Source organism: Microcaecilia unicolor, chromosome 7, assembly GCF_901765095.1.
Source record: "Microcaecilia unicolor chromosome 7, aMicUni1.1, whole genome shotgun sequence".
Taxonomy (NCBI): domain Eukaryota; kingdom Metazoa; phylum Chordata; class Amphibia; order Gymnophiona; family Siphonopidae; genus Microcaecilia; species Microcaecilia unicolor.
Genome location: NC_044037.1, coordinates 89,908,492 through 89,930,587, shown reverse-complemented (window position 1 = coordinate 89,930,587; position 22,096 = coordinate 89,908,492). Strand labels below are relative to the sequence as shown.

At 41.4% G+C, this 22,096-nt stretch overlaps 1 protein-coding gene across 1 annotated transcript in view; it reads right to left on the bottom strand.

Moving 5' to 3' along the window:
- Window positions 1–22,096, bottom strand: part of MID2 (midline 2) — a 721,370-nt gene that overhangs the window by 35,789 nt on the left and 663,485 nt on the right. Inside the window, exon 9 of the mRNA XM_030209458.1 lies at window positions 2,009–2,216. Coding sequence (XP_030065318.1) covers window positions 2,009–2,216 — 208 coding nt within the window. The remainder of the gene's footprint in view (window positions 1–2,008; window positions 2,217–22,096) is intronic.

Sequence of the window (22,096 nt, the reverse complement as noted above, 5' to 3'; positions counted from 1 at the left end):
CCTTATTTTGAATTCTCCTCTTCTGATGGAGTAGCCTAGTGGTTAGTGCAGTGGACTTTGATCCTGGGAAACTGGGTTCAATTCCCACTGCAGCTCCTTGTGACTCCTGGCAAGTCACTTAACCCTCCATTGCCACAGGTACAAATAAGTACCTGTATATATACTATGTAAACTGCTTTGAATGTAGTTGCAAAAACCACCGAAAGGCAATATATCAAGTCCCCTTTCCCTTTCAACCAGCACAGCCATCACAGTAACAGCCTGGAACCAGTCAATGTAGGTGTTGAGCAACAACTGGGACTCTCTCCTCCCAGGGAGTTGTAGATGTTGATTCCACTTCATCACCAAACAACTGCCACCTCATAAGACAAAACTGAACTCAAAACTGCTTCCATTAGAAATGCCTCTGGACTAATAGATTAGCCCAGAAAGGCATTTAGAGACAAAAAAACCTTTCCTTAGCACCTTTAGCCATATCATACTGGATATTCATCTGATGTAAGAACCACCATAAAGTGGTAAGATAGAAAAAGTCTACCTAATTTAAGAAATTATTAAAAACACACTTGTTTTGAGGCAGGGTAGTATGTACAACCAATCTGAATGTTTAGGGATGAGTAAGCAGAAAGCAGCATTGGGCTATATGTTTGTTTTGTAGTGATTGTGTTTTATGATGATTATGTATGTTTTATGGAATCTGCCTAGTTAATAGGCATAATATAAATTAATAAAGTGTAAAAAAAGTTTTAAAACACAGTTTTGTTGTTTCTATTCATTACTATTATTATTGTTATGATTTCTCTCATGCCTTTTCCACAGTAGTAAAATTACAATTACAAATGGAACTTCTATCCCGCACTTTTCCCACAGAGTTCTGTGTGGTTCACAAACAAGAATCTGTGCTGTCCTAGGAAGAATACATCCAAAAAGATAAGTTTTAAGCATTAAAAAAAATTGTTCCAATTAGATGACTACCTTATAACCGCTGGTAGAGAGCTCCACCAGAATGTGGACTGATAGGAAAAATGACCCGAGAACATCACTTTATATTTTACTTCCTTTGAAAGTGGATAACGAAAAGTCAGATGGGATCTCTCACAATCCCTGAGTGGTAAGTCAATAAGATTAGACATATAGGTTGGGGCTAACCCATGAAGAATTAAATAAGTTAAAGAACATATTTTAAATATGGTATGTGCCTTAACTGGAAGCCAATGAAGTTTTAGAAATAATGGGGTGACTCTTTCAAATTTGGAAGACCTATAGATCAAACGCGCTGCTGTATTTTGATAATTTACATACAGGTACATATTACTTGAGATACCTTACATGTTAACTTGTACGAAAAGTGCAAGTTACTTAAGACTCAAAGTAATGAAAATACTGCCCAACACTGGTATTAAGTCTAGAAGATAACTAGAGCAGCAAATGTTTATTAGGAAGGCAAGTAACATGTAGAAGAATTTAAAACCTTATTTCCCTTAGACACAACATGAGAGAAAACCCTTCACACAGCAGGTCTTTAGCCTTCTAAGATACAGTTAGTAGCTGAACGTATCTAGTTCAAGGCACTTTGCTTATTACATCATATTATCTAAGGCTCTACTTCTCAGTTGCTAATGAACATGATTTCTAAAAATTTATTTGGGCAATCTATTAAGTTGCAGGATAAGCTTATTCTTTGTCTCCCTTCTTTTAGCAAAAATACGTTTTTTGAGAATAATAAATGCCATCTTTTCTGTCATTGCTATTCCTGAATGGAACTCTCTTCCATTGGTTATTCATGAAGAGCTGAACTATGTGAACTTTCGGAAGATGTTGAAAACATACCTTTTCGAATAAGGGTTAATTTCCTCTTGATTTACTATGCTAAAATAATGTGTGAAATCTTTATCGTTATTTGTGTAAGCTCTGTAATGCTACGTTTTAACTGTACGCTGTGTTGAACACTAGTTTAGGGGAAACAGCAGTTTAGAAGTATTGCATTGACATTGAACCATTTGCTTACCATGAAGAGTTGCCCAAAACGACTTCCCAGTAATGGCACCCGCTGTCAATGAAAATGTTTGCTGCTGCACCATAGCAACCAGTCCCACTAAACCTCTCCGGGGTATGGCTCTTCTTCAGTGAGCTCTCCTCTTTTTCCATCTGCATTCCATCGTTGGAGATCTTAAGCTTCTTGTGAGCCATTTTAGGGTCAAGTTTAAATGGCTGACCTGTGCAATAAGCAAACAGAAGAGGTGTTAAGGTAGTAAAGTGGTTGCAGAACTCAGCTGCAAATCCAGAAAACCTGGCTTCATTTCCATTTATTAGATTTTAAACTCCACACTATCCAAACAAAGTTTGTGTCAATGTGGCTTACATTTTAAAACTAAAGTATACAATCAATCCCACGATATAGTGACGGAGAAGAGTATCTGTTTGGTCAAAGTACAAGGTACATATCCCCCATCCACCACTTACTACACAACCTTTGTCAAGACCCTTAATCATCCCATGCTAAAGTTGAACAGGATACTATAACCATGTAAATTATCTTGCACAACTCTGTCTATGCAATTAGAATTATTGTTATACAAAACTCTCGATACCAAAACTCAGTTTGTTAGTGTAAAAATTGAGGGTGGAGTTAACAGATGAAAGGTATAACTACGATAATGAGATTCCTTCAAATTTGTGATGCCCAAGGTAACAGTAACACATCCTTTTATATGACAAAAAATAGAGCTGACCAGGGGAAAGGCAATTCTAGGCATCGAGTACTGTTCCTTCTCTTAATCTAGTTACTTACATTTGAGCAAAGATTTGAGGATCATACTCCAGAAAGCACAAGAATGGTATTCATAGAAATCACAGTTATAATAAAGTCTGTGTGTGATTGGGGAGTTCAGAATATATATGGTACAGAGCACAAAAGGGTTGTAAGGTTGCCAACAGCCAGTATACGGCTGGTCTGGTGGATTTTTAAAATAGAAAGCCGGTGGTCCACTGGACAACAAACCAGCCAATGTAAATGCCAGTTTTCTGCTGACCGTTGCAGAGCTCAGGGGCAGCTTTATGCGGCATCTGTACTCCCTTTCTTGCCAGCTGAAGCATCCCAGGTACAAACCTACATCAGCCACTTTAAAACTGAAAAGACTCATGAGACCTGCCTTTAGCACATGTGCACTAACAGTGATACTGGTCCTGTTCCCATAGATAGAGATCTGGGTTGGAGGGGGTAGGACCGGCATTGGTGTTTTCAGTTTTAATGTGGCTGTTGCAGGGTCAGACCTGAGGCACTTCAGTTGGCAAGAAAGGAAGATGCTGTACTTTGGGGGTGGGGGGAATGGAAATGCTGGATATGATGGGACCATGTGATGGGACATAGAAACACAGAAGGGGAAGATGGTGGACTTGAGGAAGGAAGGTTTAGAGGGCATGTGCTGAACATGATGGGGCTGTATGAGCAAAGATGGAAGAGTGGGATACTGGACCACCTGAGCAGGGAGGACTAGAAAGACATAGAGAGGAGGCTGGTCATAGGGGATAGGCCTAGGGAAACAGGATGCTGAATATAGGGTGGGGCTAGAGAGACAGAGAGAAGGTGCTTGAGATGAGAGGAGCAAGAGAGACAGAGAGGATGCTGGACATGGGGTAGAGAGAATTAGGGAGAGAGAAGAGATGACGGATATAGGACATTGGATGGAGAAGAGAAATGGGGAGCTGGACACCAGGCAAAGGAGAGAGGGGAAAAGCTGGTCACAAGGGGAGTAGAGGGAAGGGGCAATTAGTGAGAGATTGGGGGAAGAGGGAGAGATAGCGAAAGCAGAGCTGGATGAGGGAAAAAGATAGAAAGCTTGTAGGTAGATCCAGTTACAAAAAAAAAAAGATACTGAAGACTAGTTGCTAAGGAAGATGAGTGAAATCTGGAGTGAAAAGCAGAAAAATGATGAAAGAAAGCTGAGAGGAAGAGCCAGTGTTAGAAATTAATGTAGGAGAAGAAGTGAAGACAGGAGGAGGAGAAGAAGAAATGGCAAATGCCAGACAGGAAATCCTAGAGAGATAAGAGAAGACAAAGGAAAACAGAAACAGAGCCTGAGACTAACATAATTGGAAAAATAAAATGGCCAGACAACAAAGGAAGCAGGATTCTGGGCTATATGGACTTTTGGTCTAATCCAGCATGATTTTCTGTTTAGAGATTAGAAAATGTCAGTTTTTGGAACATATGTCTGATAGGGCCAATGTTAGACCTAGCTGGAGCCCAGAGCAGAAATTTGGGAGTGAACTCTCAAAGCCCACTTGTGGGCTATGGCTTCTTCAGTTTCAGGCAGACTTGAGGTCCTTTCTGTCATGTGAGCCCAGGGCAATTGCCCTGGTTGCACCCTCCTCTCACTAGCCCTTATGGACAGGGGGAAATATGGTATAGCTCTTTCTATTTCTTTAATGCTGTACCACATGCAGAGTCTGCATATTTCTATTTTCAGTTTGTGGTCGCTTATTTTTACTTGGTGGGGATCTATCTATGTTCTGCATGTGCAACTGAGCATGCGGTATCTATGCATGAATGTACAGTAATCTGGTTAGTTCAGTTTTCATAACAAGTGCACTAATGTTGTAGTGCTCCCTGTAATATTTAAGCTGCGGCCTTTCCCATGCAAGGTCCTTATAGTGCAAGTTTTGAAAATTAGTGCTGTAAAGGTAAATTTGCTCCAGGTCTTGAATGACTTTCCTGTAAAGCTTTGTATTAATTCACAATATGCCTGTTACTGGCAGGTTTTATGTTCATGTTACTAAGATAACGCTAGAATCAGAAATTGTATTTTTGTACGATACATTCTATGGGTAAATGTTCTAGCTCTGCTCTGCATCCATTGTGGGAAGTGGCTGGGGGATCATGGGCATGGGGGAGGGCACTGCCCCCCTCTCAAACAAGCTGCACTTATCTGGGTTGAAGGCAGACCAGACAGCAATTCCTTTTCTCTCTCAACCCCTCCCTCGGGCTATCTTAGAATTGTTCTTCCTTCTAGTGGTTGCTGGCAGTGGTAGCGAATCGCATACCCTGCCTGCAACCTGCCTTTAATTCTATTCTATTCTGGATATTTATATCCTGCTACAATCAATAACGAATCTAAGCGGGTTACATAAAATTCAAAATGCACAATTAAAGATACTGATAGCCCTACTATATTATTTATCCAAATATTTACTAAAAAGATATGTCTTCAACCCTTTACAAAACTGTAAATATCCAAAAAGCGTTCAAATTTGTTCAGGTATAGGATTCCGCAATTTGCTAGCTTGATAAACAAAGAGCCATCAAGGACATTTTTGTAACAAACTTTAACAGACGGAAACCCCAGTAAAAGAGTAGAGCAGAAGCTAATAGCTTATCCGAAAGGCTGGATAAACTATTAGCAGCGGGAGAAGAACAATTCCCCTGTAAGATGTTAAACACAGTACAAGCAGTCTTAAAATTGATTTGCGCAGAAACTGGTAGCCAGTGAAGGTTTTGAGTAAAAGTGTCATATGATCATAATGGGAAAGACCATAAACCATTTTAGCTGCAGTATTTTGCAGCAACTACAATTTATTAACAAGTTTTAAATTTAATCCAGCATACAGAACACTACAATATTCCAACTGAGACAAAACAATAGCCTGCACCAGCATACAAAAGTGTTCTGTAAAAAAAGAGTGATCTGATTGTTCTCAATTGTTGCAATTTAAAAAAAATCTTTTTACTCAAATAATTTATTTGAGAGTTCATCGTTAATTGGGTGTCTAATATATTCCCCAAAACCTTAGAGGATTTTTCAAATGACAGCTGTTCTCCTGAAGCAATTGAAATGTACAAGGGACCAATGACACATTATTGGAAAAATACAGTGATTTTATCTGAACTGCGTTAAGCTTTAACAGATGTTGATTGAGCCAAGAATAAATTCAGGATATGCAGTCAGAAATAGAAGTTTGTAGTGTCAAAATATTTGATGTAATGGAGGATCAACACAAATATGTAATCTGCATATGAACAGCCAAAATAATGTGATGTATCTGATCCTAATGAGCTCATAAATACATTGAATAATATCAGAGATAATGGTGAACCTTGCAGGACACCAAAACCTGTTCTCCAAGTAAAAAAGAAGATTTTATTCTTCTTAACATAATATGATTTTTTTAAAAAAAACCTTCTATCCATTTATAAACTGCTCCAGATATTCTATACTCGCTCAATTTACACAGCAGAAGTTCATGGTTCACTGTATCAAACGCTCCAGAAATATCAAAATGGAGCATGACAGAATGGACTCCCTGACTGAATACCAAGAGTAACAGTAATGACTCCATGCTATGCATAGCCCTGAATCCAAATTGAAAATCATGCAAACTATGTGAGGTTTCCAAATATGATGCAATCTGTACACCACTACCATAGCCCTTATGGGTGAAGGGGGGGCACCTAGATGTGGGTACAGTAGGTTTGTGGTGGGCTTTGGAGGACTCGCTATTTCCTCCACAAATGTAACAGGTGTGTGTGTGGGGGGGTGGGTCTGGGTTCCCCTGCCTGAAGTGCACTGCACCCACTAAAGCTGCTCCAGGGACCTGCATACTGCTGTCAGGGAGCTGGGTATGACATTTGAGGCTGGCTTAGAGGCTGGCAAAAATTATTTAAAAAGGTTTTTTTTGAGGGTGGGAGGGGGTTAGTGACCACTGGGGGAGTAAGGGGAGGTCATCCCCGATTCCCTCCGGTGGTCATCTGGTCAGTTCGGGCACCTTTCTGAGGCTTGGTCGTAAGAAAAAATGGACCAAGTAAAGTTGCCCAAGTGCTCGTCAGGGACGCCCTTCTTTTTTCCATGATCGGTCGAGGACGCCCATGTGTTAGGCATGCCCAAGTCCCGCCTTCGCTATGCTTTCAACACGCCCCCGTGAACTTTGGTCATCCCCGCCACGGAAAGCAGTTGAGGATGCCCAACATCGGCTTTCGATTATGCTGATTTGGGCGACCCTGGGAGAAGAATGCCCATCTTCCGATTTGTGTCGAAAGATGGGCGCCCTTCTCCTTTGAAAATAAGCCTGATAGTATGTACTTTGCTACTGTAAAAAAGAAAGCACTTGACACTATTGTCTGATGATGACTGGCTCCCCAACAGGAAATAAACAATCATGAAATATACAGTGGGGGAAATAAGTATTTGATCCCTTGCTGATTTTGTAAGTTTGCCCACTGACAAAGACATGAGCAGCCCATAATTGAAGGGTAGGTTATTGGTAACAGTGAGAGATAGCACATCACAAATTAAATCCGGAAAATCACATTGTGGAAAGTATATGAATTTATTTGCATTCTGCAGAGGGAAATAAGTATTTGATCCCTCTGGCAAACAAGACCTAATACTTGGTGGCAAAACCCTTGTTGGCAAGCACAGCGGTCAGACGTCTTCTGTAGTTGATGATGAGGTTTGCACACATGTCAGGAGGAATTTTGGTCCACTCCTCTTTGCAGATCATCTCTAAATCATTAAGAGTTCTGGGCTGTCGCTTGGCAACTCGCAGCTTCAGCTCCCTCCATAAGTTTTCAATGGGATTAAGGTCTGGTGACTGGCTAGGCCACTCCATGACCCTAATGTGCTTCTTCCTGAGCCACTCCTTTGTTGCCTTGGCTGTATGTTTTGGGTCATTGTCGTGCTGGAAGACCCAGCCACGACCCATTTTTAAGGCCCTGGCGGAGGGAAGGAGGTTGTCACTCAGAATTGTACGGTACATGGCCCCATCCATTCTCCCATTGATGCGGTGAAGTAGTCCTGTGCCCTTAGCAGAGAAACACCCCCAAAACATAACATTTCCACCTCCATGCTTGACAGTGGGGACGGTGTTCTTTGGGTCATAGGCAGCATTTCTCTTCCTCCAAACACGGCGAGTTGAGTTCATGCCAAAGAGCTCAATTTTTGTCTCATCTGACCACAGCACCTTCTCCCAATCACTCTTGGCATCATCCAGGTGTTCACTGGCAAACTTCAGACGGGCCGTCACATGTGCCTTCCGGAGCCGGGGCGACCTTGCGGGCACTGCAGGATTGCAATCCGTTATGTCGTAATGTGTTACCAATGGTTTTCGTGGTGACAGTGGTCCCAGCTGCCTTGAGATCATTGACAAGTTCCCCCCTTGTAGTTGTAGGCTGATTTCTAACCTTCCTCATGATCAAGGATACCCCACGAGGTGAGATTTTGCGTGGAGCCCCAGATCTTTGTCGATTGACAGTCATTTTGTACTTCTTCCATTTTCTTACTATGGCACCAACAGTTGTCTCCTTCTCGCCCAGCGTCTTACTGATGGTTTTGTAGCCCATTCCAGCCTTGTGCAGGTGTATGATCTTGTCCCTGACATCCTTAGACAGCTCCTTGCTCTTGGCCATTTTGTAGAGGTTAGAGTCTGACTGATTCACTGAGTCTGTGGACAGGTGTCTTTCATACAGGTGACCATTGCCGACAGCTGTCTGTCATGCAGGTAACGAGTTGATTTGGAGCATCTACCTGGTCTGTAGGGGCCAGATCTCTTACTGGTTGGTGGGGGATCAAATACTTATTTCCCTCTGCAGAATGCAAATAAATTCATATACTTTCCACAATGTGATTTTCCGGATTTAATTTGTGATGTGCTATCTCTCACTGTTACCAATAACCTACCCTTCAATTATGGGCTGCTCATGTCTTTGTCAGTGGGCAAACTTACAAAATCAGCAAGGGATCAAATACTTATTTCCCCCACTGTATGTATTTATATTTTTTTCCTTGGTGCAATAACAAAGTGCCTCTTTTCTCCCTACAGCATCTGTGGTTTTGTTTGTTTGTGTTGCAAAATAAAAAGTTTGCTTCAGATGAGTACCTAGGACAGAAAGATTCAAGCCTTGACTGTGTTGGTATTACTCTACCTTATCCCATCTTGCACGCCTCTTCCACTACCAAGGGGGCCATTTAATTCTACCTCTTCTATTGCTACCAAGGTGCCCATTTACTAATGGTTAGAATCTGTGACCACAGCTGAGTCCAATCCAGCTCTGATAGGTAGGAGTCTCTTGGGATTTGAAAGACCTGGGAGAATTGAATGACTAGAAGTGCCTGATGTTATTAACTGTACTCTTCTTATCCCTATTGGTAATGTTGTGAAGTTTGTCCTTTTTACTTGAAGGCTATTTATAGCAGATTCTTTGGTTCTGAACCCCGTTTGTGGCCTGGACTGAGTTACTGAATGCTGGTAAAGAGTAAAAAGTGGGATTAATTTGCCAGCGTCTCCCGGGTATTCTGGTCCTGACCTGGACTCAAATACTGTATCCAGAGAGAAGAACCCTGCACATCTGTGTTACCTCCCTGAAGGTATGCCCCCAATCTGCCAAGCAACATAGGATAATCCAGTGAGGATCACTCCAGATTGATATGGATTACTAAAGACATTTCATCTCTCTCTCTCTCTCTCTCTCTCTATGTATACACGCAGAGATAAATATGCATTGAGTATTAATACACATATTATTAATATAATACCCGTATTTCTTTTGAGAAGCTTTGCAATAAAAATCTGGGATGCTTAAGAAAAGAAAGCAAAAACCTATACTTTTTTTCTTACAGCAAATACTTTTAATTAACTGCTGCACACAGTGGTAGATGGTTTGTGGAGGCGGCTGCTATGACAGCAGTCAAACCTCAGTCTGCTGATTGCCAAGATGGAAGTTTTACTTGCAACAATATTTTAGTCATGTGATACAGTTGTCTCCAATTAAAACAGAGCCTCAATGTCTTGGAGTCGTTGAAGACAAACATAGCCATGAACCCTGCTAACTTCAATAAAGACATAAACCTCTCTGGAAATCTACAGGTAATCCATAAAAAGCCTATATACAATCTGTGAGCCGTTCTGCTTCAAGTAATTGGCTTTTTTACTGATGCTCTTGGGAATATACTGCTTTTTGGTGGTTAAGTCCTTATAAATAAATCTATTTGTATTCTTTCCACATTACTTCACAGATATCAGAATATAAACTATTTCTGCCTCATCATCCACAGACATGGTTAAGGGGCATTTGACAGGCAATACACAATTATTTTTTAAACATAAAAACAGGACATATGTTGTCTGATAAATAAGTTTAACCTCTTAGTCACGGTGAAATGTCCACTATAAATAAATAGATCAGTCCGGTTCAATGGTTTGATGGTAGTGGCACATGAGGAATCTGGGTATGAAGCCCGAGTCCAAATTCTACTTACTGACCAGTTGGGGGAAGAGGAAGGGTAGTTCTGGTCACTGCACAATGGTGACATCTAGTGGCCAGTTGAAAGCTACATTTATAATGGGCTCCAGTCTCCAGATGGAACTATGATCTGTGGTCCTTGATTAAGGTCTGTTACTACATTGGCTGGGCTGAATGGCAAGAGAGAGAGGGTAAAAAAGGGTAGATCTGTGAGCAGGGGGAAGTTATAGTAACTAGACCAAACAAAATGGAAGAAAGAAATGAAGTGGTGATTTTTATGATATGATTTGTGTTCAAGAGGGCAGTCTTTAGATTGGGGGCTACATATTTTCACAAATCCATATCCTATTTTATTCCTCAGCCATCCATTCAAAGCAGGTACAAAGAACATGGATACTTTTTGTGTGCGCACCTCACAAGTATACAAACTATTTGAAAACTGCCTGTTCTGGGGATAATTTTATAAAGTTTTTTTTCCTGATTAAAAGGTCTGCTTTGCACATGAAAAAGGGTATTTATAAAACTGTGTGACGACATGTGTGTAAAAAGTGGGTGGGTGAAAAGAGTGCACCTAGTTTTACTTGATCTGTGCATAGTCGTTACTTTGGGTGTAGCTCAGGTGAAATGGAGGAATTGTAAATTTTTATAAAGTAGGTGTGCACATACTGTAGTAAAGATCATTCCTGAGTCAGCTCTTTGGGACAGGAAAAAAGACCAAATTCCATTAATGAGCAGGCCACTAACATACTATTTACAAGGTTAAATTGGAAGCTTCTCTATACTGTAGATTTCTTACTAACAACCAGTGCTTTTTTTGTAGGAAAAAAGGTGCCGGTACTCATTATGGGCGGGGTCACCACATATGGCTCCACCCCTATGATAGCCACACCCACATTAACCACACCCCCTATACCAGCCATGGCGCATATAAACAGACATCATTGAAAATATTACAGTACTATAGGAGACAAAAATAACGTGATTTGCTAAGTAGTAGTAGTAGTATACCCAGTGCAAAATAAGACAGCCAATATAAATTCTCAAATTGGACATATTACAAACACTAAAATGAAAATAAAATGATTTTTTTCTACCTTTGTTGTCTGGTGACTGTTTTTCTTTCCATATTGGTCCCAGTCTGTGATTCTCCTTTCCTTTGTTTTCGCTTAACTCTTCTGTGCCATTTGTCATTTTTGTCTCCTTTTTCTTTGCTTTCTTCAATATTTTTCAGGCTCTCTCTCTGTCCAGATTTAATTCATTCTTACTATCCATTCTTTAATTTCCTTCATCCACCTGTGGCTTTTCATCTTTTCCTCACCCTTGTTCTCCCCATGCCCCTTCCTCTTATTCTCCAGTCTTTCTCTATTCCCCTTTTCCATCCAGCAGCTCTGCTTTCTCTCCCCATCCTTCCAGTGTCTCCCCTATTTCTTTCTGCATTCTTCCATCCAGCGTCTTCCCTCTTTCTCTCCCTATCCTTCCGTTTTCCCTCTCTCTCCCCCCATCCTTCCATCTGTTTTTCCCTCTCTCTCTCTCCCCAATCCTTCCCTCTGTTGTTTTCCCTCTTTCTCTCTCTCCCCAATCTTTCCCTCTGTTGTTTTCCCTCTTTCTCTCTCTCCCCATCCTTCCATCTGTTTTCCCCTCTCTCCCCAATCCTTCCATCTGTTTTTCACTTTTTCTCCTCTCTCCCCAATCCTTCCATCTGTTGGTTTCCCTCTTTCTCTCTCTCCCCAATCCTTCCCTCTGTTGGTTTCCCTCTTTCTCTCACTCCCCAATCCTTCCCTCTGTTGGTTTCCCTCTTTTTCTCTTTCCCCAATCCTTCCCTCTGTTGGTTTCCCTCTTTCTCTCTCTCCCCAATCTTTCCCTCTGTTGTCCTCTTCCCTCCTTCCATCTGTCTCTCTCTCCCCATCCTTCCATCTGTTTTCCCCTCTCTCCCCAATCCTTCATCTGTTTTTCTCCTCTCTCCCCAATCCTTCCATCTGTTGGTTCCCTCTTTCTCTCTTTCCCCAATCCTTCCCTCTGTTGGTTTCCCTCTTTCTCTCTCTCCCCAATCCTTCCCTCTGTTGGTTTCCCTCTTTTTCTCTTTCCCCAATCCTTCCCTCTGTTGGATTCCCTCTCCCTGCCAAGTTTGGCGCAAACGGCGCGAAGTCGCGACGCACGCGGCACCAGCCCCTATTTCCGGCCGCTGCTGCTTCTCCTGTTGAGCAGCAGCGGCCGCTACACAAAGAAAAAGAAGATTAACAAAAAAAAATTGAAACCTGGCTGAAACGCGGCACCCCAGCACTGTAGACAGCCATTAGGCATTGGCTGTTGCCCCGCAGCCGCTCCTCCTCTTGCCTCTACGTCACTGCGCTCCTCCGGGGTCTTCCTCCAGGGGCACTGACGTAGAGGCAAGAGGAGGAGCGGCTGCGGGGCAACAGCCAATGCCTAATGGCTGTCTACAGTGCCGGGGTGCCGCGTTTCAGCCAGGTTTGAAGTTTTTAAAAAAATCTTTTTCTTTGTGTAGGGGCCGCTGCTGCTCAACAGGAGAAGCAGCAGCGGCCGGAAATGGGGGCTGGCACTGCGTGTGGGACATGGACTCACAGGGCGGGGGAGGAAAAAAAAAAAGGTGCCGGTACGCCGTACCAGCACAAAAAAAGCATTGCTAACAACTTTCCACATTTAGGGCTACATAGATTCTCTATATCACGCCTAAAAAATCGGCACAAAAATGAAAAAAAAGCCTAAGTGTGTTCTATAAAGTACGCCTAAATTAAGATGTACTTTATAGAATAAACCTAAATTTCCACGCAGTCTAAAGAATAGAGTCTATAGAGTCTGAGCATCTGTCAACGCAACTAAATTTAGTCATGGCCATTTACGTGATGTTTTACTTGGTGTAAATGCCGATGCCTAAGTAACATGCAGACCAGGTGTATTCTATGACGCGCATAGATTTTAGAAACACCAATGACACACCCATTCCAATGGCCATACCCCCTTTTCAGCTATGCAACTTAGAATTTATGTGCATCATGTTATAGAATACGCTTAGAGAGTTGTGAGCATAAATTCTAATTAGTGCCAATTAGCGTCAATAATTGCTTGTTAATTGACAGCACTGATTGTCTTGTTAACTAATTAAGTTGTATGCACAAATACAGAATACGACTTTATCTGCACATACAGCTTAAGTTGCACTATATAGAATCTGGGGGTTAGGGGGTTAGTCCATACAAGGGGACCTCCTTGTAAGTGCCCTGATGCTGAGCAGTGAGATCCTATTTGATAATATCACCTTGGTACCCCAATTCCATTATAGAATATTAGTATAACTCGGTATCAGTGCACATTTCATTTAGACACCTGCAGTTACACCGGGCCATAGACCTGCTGTAACTGCAGGCACTCAAATGCAGCATGAATGCGTGTAACTTACAGTATTATGTAACTGGCATGTGAAAGTCGATACCCTGCCCAAGCACCTTCCATTTTCCACCCATGTGAACATCCCGTTGCATTTACTCGCTATAGTGCTTAGGTGTTTTCTCTGTCACTTATGTATGTAAATATGGAATTACCCAAAAACGTGACAGTGCATAAGTACATAAATATTGCCATACTGGGAAAGACCAAAGGTCCATCGAGCCCAGCATCCTGTTTCCAACAGTGGCTAATCCAGGCCACAGATACCCGGCAAGATCCCCAAAATGTACAAAACATTTTATGCTGCTTATCCCAGAAATAGTGGATTTTCCCCAAGTCCATTTAATAACGGTCAATGGACTTTTCCTTTAGGAAGCTGTGTAAACCTTTTTTTTAACTCCGCTAAGCTAACCGCCTTTACCACATTCTCTGGCAACGAATTCCAGAGTTTAATTACACGTTGAGTGAAGAAAAATTTTCTCCGATTCGTTTTAAATTTACTACATTGTAGCTTCATCGCATGCCCCCTAGTCCTAGTATTTTCAGAAAGCGTGAACAGACGCTTCACATCTACCCGTTCAACTCCACTCATTATACATTTACACACTTGCACACTCAAGAGGAGCACAAACGTGAGCCTCCTGTTAAAGAAATGTCAAAACTGTGTTTTGAACCTTCTGTGCCAGTGACTTAATCAAATCAATTTGGTTACATAGAATCTGGTGACCTTGGTGAATCTGGAGTCTTAAAGGTGCTTTTGTTAAAACTGTGTTTTGAACCTTCTGTGCCAGTGACTTAATCCAATCAATTTGGTTACATAAAATCTGGTGACTCATAGACTGTGTGCCTCTGGAGGAGGGGCAATTGTGTAGAGCTGTGTGGTAAAAGAAAAAAAAAAAAAAAGAACACTTGGCTTACCTTGAGAACTGTCTGAGCTAAGTTGGGCATTTTCAGACTTGATTTGATTTTAAGCCGATGTTACCTGTGTCCTCCTCTTAATATCTACCTGATAAACTGCTGACCTTACCCCCTTCTATTCTATTAAAAAAAGACCTGTCTTTTCACTTGCAGAGGGTCCGATTCTATAGTGCCACCCACCCCTGGGTGAACTCCCTTTATATAGATCAAGGGACAAGTATTTTCATTACACTCTAGAGAGTTGCACGGGGACAGAAATCTTACCCATCCCCGCCCGTCCCTGCTGGAACCTTAACCTAATTGGTCAGTCCTACTCTTTCACATCCCGTATCGCAGTTCACCGTTTCACACTTGTGAATCCCGTCAACATGACCTTCATCCAGTACAATACATGTTCTGCTTTAATCCTAAGGCAAACTATCTGGAACCTCAGAGCTTGTCCTATCTGTCTCCAAATATCAGCTTTGAAAAATGAGATCAACAAACTCAAGAAGGAATTGGTTACAATTAAAGAAGCATCCAGGATTACTCAATTCCCAGCCAATTTACCACCACCACAGCCACAGAGAATGAAACAACAGAGGAACAGATGGGTCACGGTAGGCTTGGTAGACCTGTGACACAGAAGCACTCACCCTCCCAACATTTGCCCCTGTCTAATTCTGGTACTGGGCAAACTTCAATGGTCTGTGCCCCAAAATTGGCAGAAAAAGAATGTCAGATTCAATTCTGGCCACCTTGGTAGGCAGACTGGATGGACCGTACAAGTCTATCCATAGACATTTACTATATTAGGCATTTATTTACAGAATTTCCATTTTTGTGTGTAAGCACATGTTTGTATAAATATATATATATATATATTCTATATTCACAGGATCAAATTCAAAACTTTTGTATCATAAATGCTGACAGAAAACATCTTCTCTTTTTTGTTCAAATTGGCTTTTGTGAGCACGTGAAAGTGGTCCTATGTGGTGATCAGGATCGTCCCGAAATCTGGCATGCAACTGTTTAATGATCAGTTTCTCAGCAGAAAGACACTTTTGAAAATGTGTCTCTTATTTCATGGAGGCTGAGCCTTTAACTTTGCAACTAGTTTTAGTTTCAAATGGAATGAGAAACATAATGTTCTTTTCAAGCAGGACTAATGAGAAGCATTTATCTTAGTGATATGACATATATTAGGCACAGATGTAGGAGGTTATTCTTCATAAAATATACTGAAATATTTCGCTTAAAAACCTGTTTTATAAGCATAATTATATACTTCACTTTCATGCCTACCAGGTTATCCCTGACATGCAATAATTTCAACATTACCCCATTGTGCATTATTACTAATCTATTACTTCCTCCGCTCTTATTTAAATCATATTGACTATCCTCTCAGATTCTTGATTTTTATGGGGCAGGTGTAATAAGAAGTGCCAAGTGCTGCCCATAATATAGCACATGGTTGTGCACACATTTCAGGGGTGTTTTACAAAGGTGCGCTAAAGTTTTTTTTAGCATGCGCTAACCATGTAGATGCTTAAAATATTCCTATGGGCATGCTCATTTTTAGCATGCGCTAACCATGTAGATGCTTAAAATATTCCTATGGGCATGCTCATTTTTAGCAGGTAATAAAAACACTAATGCACCTTTGTAAAAGGGGCCCTTCATGCATACAGCTCAGCAATTCATGCAGGATAAAGTGCACATAAAAAATGTGAGCACTCAGTGAATTGTTATTTAAATTCTATGCTAACAGACGCATAAAACATTACTCCATGATAGAGAGGTGCAGAAAAACCCAGCAGACTTAACACATGCTGGGTTTTTTTTTTCAAAGTTTCAGCTCTTCCTTTATTCTCAAACATTCTTTTCTTTTTGTATTTTTTTTTTAAACTGTATTTATTGATTTTAAAGCAACATAATATTTATAAAAACATATAACAGCATATAATATGGAACAATGAAGAAAAAAACAAAAAGGAAACAAAAAAAACATACAGGTCAGTGAGCTGATAAAAATAAAACAGGACAGTATGCGCAACATACTTTAGAGAGCTAATTCCCTTCACAAGTCACGTGTGTTGTCTAGCAGCAACACAGCAGATTCCACCATTCTGTTTTTAATGCTGGGAATTTAACTCTTGATCTGAGGTGGAGCCAACATGATTTACATGTGATTCTTTTTCTTAATCCTAGGTAAGATGTAGAATTAGAGGAAAGATGGGACCAAAGGAGGAGTGAGGAGAATCAGGCACCCTTGGCTTCAGCCATCTTCATAAATGAACATCATGTTTTACTAAACATCTTTTTATAGCAATAAAGCATGAGAAAGATATATTAATGTAAACAATAGAAACGGAGAAAGAAAACCCCATAGAAACAGCGAAAAATATAGGCAGATAAAGACCATATGGCCTATCCAGTCTGCCCATCTATGCCATCTACTCTCACTTTCACTCCCTTAGAGATCCTATGCACTTGTCCCATGCTTTCTTAAATTCCGATACATTTTTCATCTGTACCACCTCCATCGGGAGGCCATTTCATGAATTCATCACCCTTTCCCATCAGAAATATTTCTTCAGGTTACTTCTAAGTCTGTCTCCTTTCACCTACATACTATGCCCCCTCATTCCACAGCTTCCTTTTAATTGAAAGAGACTCACCTCCTCTTCATTTATGCTACATAGGTATTTAAGTGTCTCTATTATAACTCCTCTCTCACGCCTTTCTTCCAAAGTATACGTATTAAGATCTTTAAGTCTGCCCCCATTATGCTTTAAGGCGAAGACCACTGACTGTTTTAGTAGCTGCTCTCTGGGCCGACTCCATCCTGTTTATATCTTTTTGAAGGTGTGGTCTCCAGAATTGTACACAATATTCTAAATGAGGTCTCACCAGAGTCTTATACAGGGGCATCATCACCTCCTTTTCCTACTGACCTTTCTTCTCCCTTTGCCCCCTAGCATCCTTCTAGCTTTCATTGTTGCTTTTTCTACCTGTTTGGCCACCTAAAGATCATCATATACGATCACACCCAAGTCCCTCTCCTTTTTCGTATACAAAAGTTCTTCACCTCCTAAACTGTACCCTTTCCTCAAGTTTTTGCAGTCCAAAAACATGATCCTGAATTTTTAGCATTAAATCTTAGTTGTCAATTGACCTATAAGTGTATTCACTCTGCCGCTCCCCATTACCTCTCCACTCTCGTCTCTCCCTACGCCCCCCCTCGGATATTCCGTTCTGTAGATAAATCTCTCTTATCTGTCCCCTTCTCCTCTACTGCTAATTCTAGACTCCGTTCCTTTTGTCTTGCTGCACCTCACGCCTGGAATAGACTTCCCGAGCCTGTGCGTCTAGCCCCGTCTTTGGCCATTTTCAAGTCCAAACTTAAAGCCCACCTCTTTACCACTGCTTTTGACTCCTAACCACTACTCACTTGCCCTGTCCTTTTACCTCACCTATTTATTCCCTTACCCTTAATTGTTCTGTCTGTTTACCTGTCTTATCTAGATTGTAAGCTCTTTGAGCAGGGACTGTCTTTTTTTTATGTATGGTGTACAGCACTGCGTATGCCTTGTAGCACTATAGAAATGATAAATAGTAGTAGTAGTCAAATTCTGGACCATTCTTCAATCTTTGCTAGGTCTTTTCTCATGTTACAAATAGATTCCTTTTTGAAGATTTTTTTTAATTTGCAAAACTTTTTTATTAAAGAACCAATTTAACATCTTGGAGACATGTTCTTCTATACATTTCCAATATATCAACATTCAAGCATTTTCCAACAACCCTATTTTCCCTTTTAACCCTATACCCCCTCCCATCCCCCCATTCCTTTTTACAGGAAAAGGTGAAGTCAATCCCCAAAATTTACTCAACTGCACTCATAACCCTGTAACCTTACTCATGTTTGGGAAATGAGAAAGTCCTAGTATGTCATTGGGTAAAACCATGACAGGATTAGCCTATCAATGGATCCAGCTGGTAAGGCTAAGAGAACTGTTCAAGGGTTGTCTTAAGAAAAAATATATAACCTTAAAAATGGTACAGTCCAGATAACACAAGTTGTCACATGCATTTCTGAAATGCAGTGTGGAGCAGAGAATACAATAGTGATTATGTACATGCAGGGGCCTAGCTATTATTGCGTAAGCAAGACAAAATGCCCAGCGACGCACAATGATAGGTGGCTGCCTGCTGTTGAACCTCTTTCCCCCTGCCCATCACTGCATCTCTATTCTCCTGCAGGTCCCAGCATTTCTCCCCTCTCTCCTCCTCCTCTCCCCTTGTAGGTTCAGTATCCCATCACGGCAGTCGGCTGTGAGATAAACAGTCTGCCTACCTACTGGCACCGCCAGAGCCTTTCCACTGATATCTCACAATTCTGTTGTCACTTCCTGTGGGTAGGACACGGCAGTGAAAAGGCTCTGGTGGTGCTGGTAGGCAGTCTGTTTATCTTGATGCCTCTGCCGGTCAGCCACCACAGGACTCGAGGACTGTGGGGGGGAGAAAAGGGGGCTAGAGAGACGCCGTAGCCCACAGGAGAGGGGGTGCAAGAGTAGGGGTTATTATTATCTGTACTCTGGAGCCCCAGCTTCTGACCCCTCTACCTATGACCCCTTGTCCTGCCTCCAGATTGCGCTCCTTCTTTTTTAAGGGTTATATTAATGGAAAATAGTGGGAAACAAGATGTTACTCTTGTTACTGTTTTCATATCTTTGTTTGTTATTAAAAATTCTGTTTCTTGAGGTTGCTCAATAAAGATACTACAAAAAAAAAAAGAAACGTCAAGTAAGTGCTCTATTTTTCTCCCCTGGCCTAAATGCACCCAGAAAGGCCCCCTTTCAAGGCAGCTAATGCACGTTTATAAATACTGGGCACACTTTATCAGATTGAAGGAGGGTAACTTTCAGACAGGCAATATACCTGGGTAATCTGGTATTTTCCTGCATAAGTGGCTTTGAAATCTCTTCTCAAAAGTACCATACAACCCATTTTACTTTCTTCAGGTTTACAAACAAGAAAACTATAGCTTGGCCATCTTTCTTTTAACTGCAATGAGCTCCTCACTTATAACTGTTAGTACAGTCACTTTTGCAGCATTATTAATAAGAAATAGAGTTGATCTCGGGAACAATAAACGTTTAATGCAAAACAAGTGAACATAACAAAATGGAGATTTCAGAGCCCATGTTTTCCTTCCAGGCTGCTCTCTCTATCAGACTCGCTCATAGGGAGGGTCAGGGTTGTCAGATGGGAAAAAATTCCCTAGCTCAACCTGTGCCCCAAAGGGGGGGAGGGGGGACCCATGCAAACGTGCTTGCTCTGCCTCCTGTTCTCTTCCACGATGTGACGTGCGCTACTGCTGTCTGCTGCTGCTGTCTCACTCCTCCTCCACAGCGTGATGAGTCATCATCAGCTGATGACCTCATCACCCACCTTGCCCTCCTATTGGTCAAGTTTGGAGTCATAATGAGGCATGAGATGAACCAAGCCTCATTCCCGCTCCAAATTTGACCAATAGGATGACAGTAGAGACAGCTGGAAGGAACCAACTGTAAAAGCTGCCTCCCCCCAAAAATGCCCAATAATTCTTTCATTATTTATTTTTATTTAATAAGTCGCAACCTGCGACTGTTGGAAAGTGCCAGTGGGCAGCTCAAAAACCCACCCAATTCCATGGGAAAACAGCAGAGTTGGTAACCCCAGTGTTGCCAGAAGGCGAAGATTTTTCTAACCTAAACATAGCCCAAAAGTAGTCCAAAAATAGCACAAAATTAATATAAATATTAATAAGGTCAATATAAATATTAACAAGGTCAATATAAATATTAACAAGGTAATCATAATCAGCAGCATAATCATAATCATCAGAATCATAACCAGCATCAGCATAATCAGCATCAGCATAATTAACATAATCAGTACCATAATTAGTACAAATTCATAATTCATTCATCCACCCACAAAACAAAAGGAACACGTTTCCACCACAAACCATCTCTCTCTTTTGATCTAGGCACAGAAATTAAAGATTTTACATGCTCCCAGGTTTCAACCTAAATCATGTTTAATGTGGAATATAACTGTTATAAATAAGTAAATAAATAGTTAGAAACTATGAATGTTGACCACCTGATTCTTATAACATGATGTCTGTTTTAGTGGCCCTCTACCAGGAGAAAAAAAAATCTCTTCACAATATAACAGATGCTAGGGTGTTCCTATAACCAGCCCCTCCAAATGACACACTGATTACTATTTATAATCCCACTGGAGCCAACACTAACTGACGTGTCTCCTGCGGCCTGCTTCGGGCCTCACAGTCACCTCGTCTCCACTGCGTTCATGCAGCCGCAGCGGCCGGGGCACAGAGGACAGAGCACAGAAGCCATGTGAGATTAAAAAAGGTGTGCAGAGCATGCCGCCCAGGTGCAGACTAAACAGGTCCAGATCTCGCCTCCTATTGGTCCAATTAGACCAAGAGGAAGGCGAGCTGTAAAGGAGCAGCCAAACTGCGGGCCGTGGCAATTAAAAATAACCCGACCCAGCCAAAAATAGTTTAAAAAGCTATGACCTGCGGGCGTTCAGTGGGAAATAGCCCAATTCCACGGTTTTACTGCGGAATTGGCAACTTTACCTGTGAACTGTGACTAGCATTACACTGACACACACAGATTCTATACAACACTGAGAACTGTTGTTAACATAGGCCCCTGTTTACAAAGCTAGCAGCTGGAGGTGTGTCAGCTATGATGCGTGGCTTTGTAAACAAGGGGGGGGGGGGTTAGACTACATTAACAATCCAAATCTAACTGTAACCCCAAATTCCAGGAACACTGCACCTTACAACACTCCTTCAACCATAAAAACTCTCAGGAGAAATCCTAGAAAATAAGTTCAAGACTCTCCTGCCAGTAATTTGTGTTTTTTTTTCTTCCAGCACAAAAATGAGAAAATTCTTGAAATGCATCTGGCACCTCTGACCTTGTGCAAATCACTTTCTCTCTGTGCCTCAGTTTACTCAGCTGTAATCGAGTAATGATATTAATCCTTCCATTTCCGTTTTTGAAGGTTTCATGTAGCCTGTATGCCAGGAATGTACTGCTAAGTTCCAGAGCCTGGTGTTCTATGAAGACCCATGATTGCCATGCATTAATGGTGCTATTTTATGATTATAAAATCATCCCATGATATTTATCTAGACCTCTTTATCCCCACAGTAATTTTTGCACTGGGTTTAGCATTGCTCTGTTCTAACTCCTTGCAAAGATCCAACTATCTACTGAACTTCAGTGAAGACAGACAGAGCCCCATTTACACAGAACATAGATATCTGAATTGAGATGTCCAGGTTGGGATGTGCTCAGTTATCACAGTATTAAAAAAAACCCATCTGCCATCATAGAGCCTTTCCTAAAATACATGAGAAGTGCAGTGGAAGCAGCCATTTGTCAAAGACACATGTTGAAAAAATGAATTGCACATGCCTGGCAGTTTCCTGATGGAGGTGGCAGCACTTAGACACAGAAGTGAGAG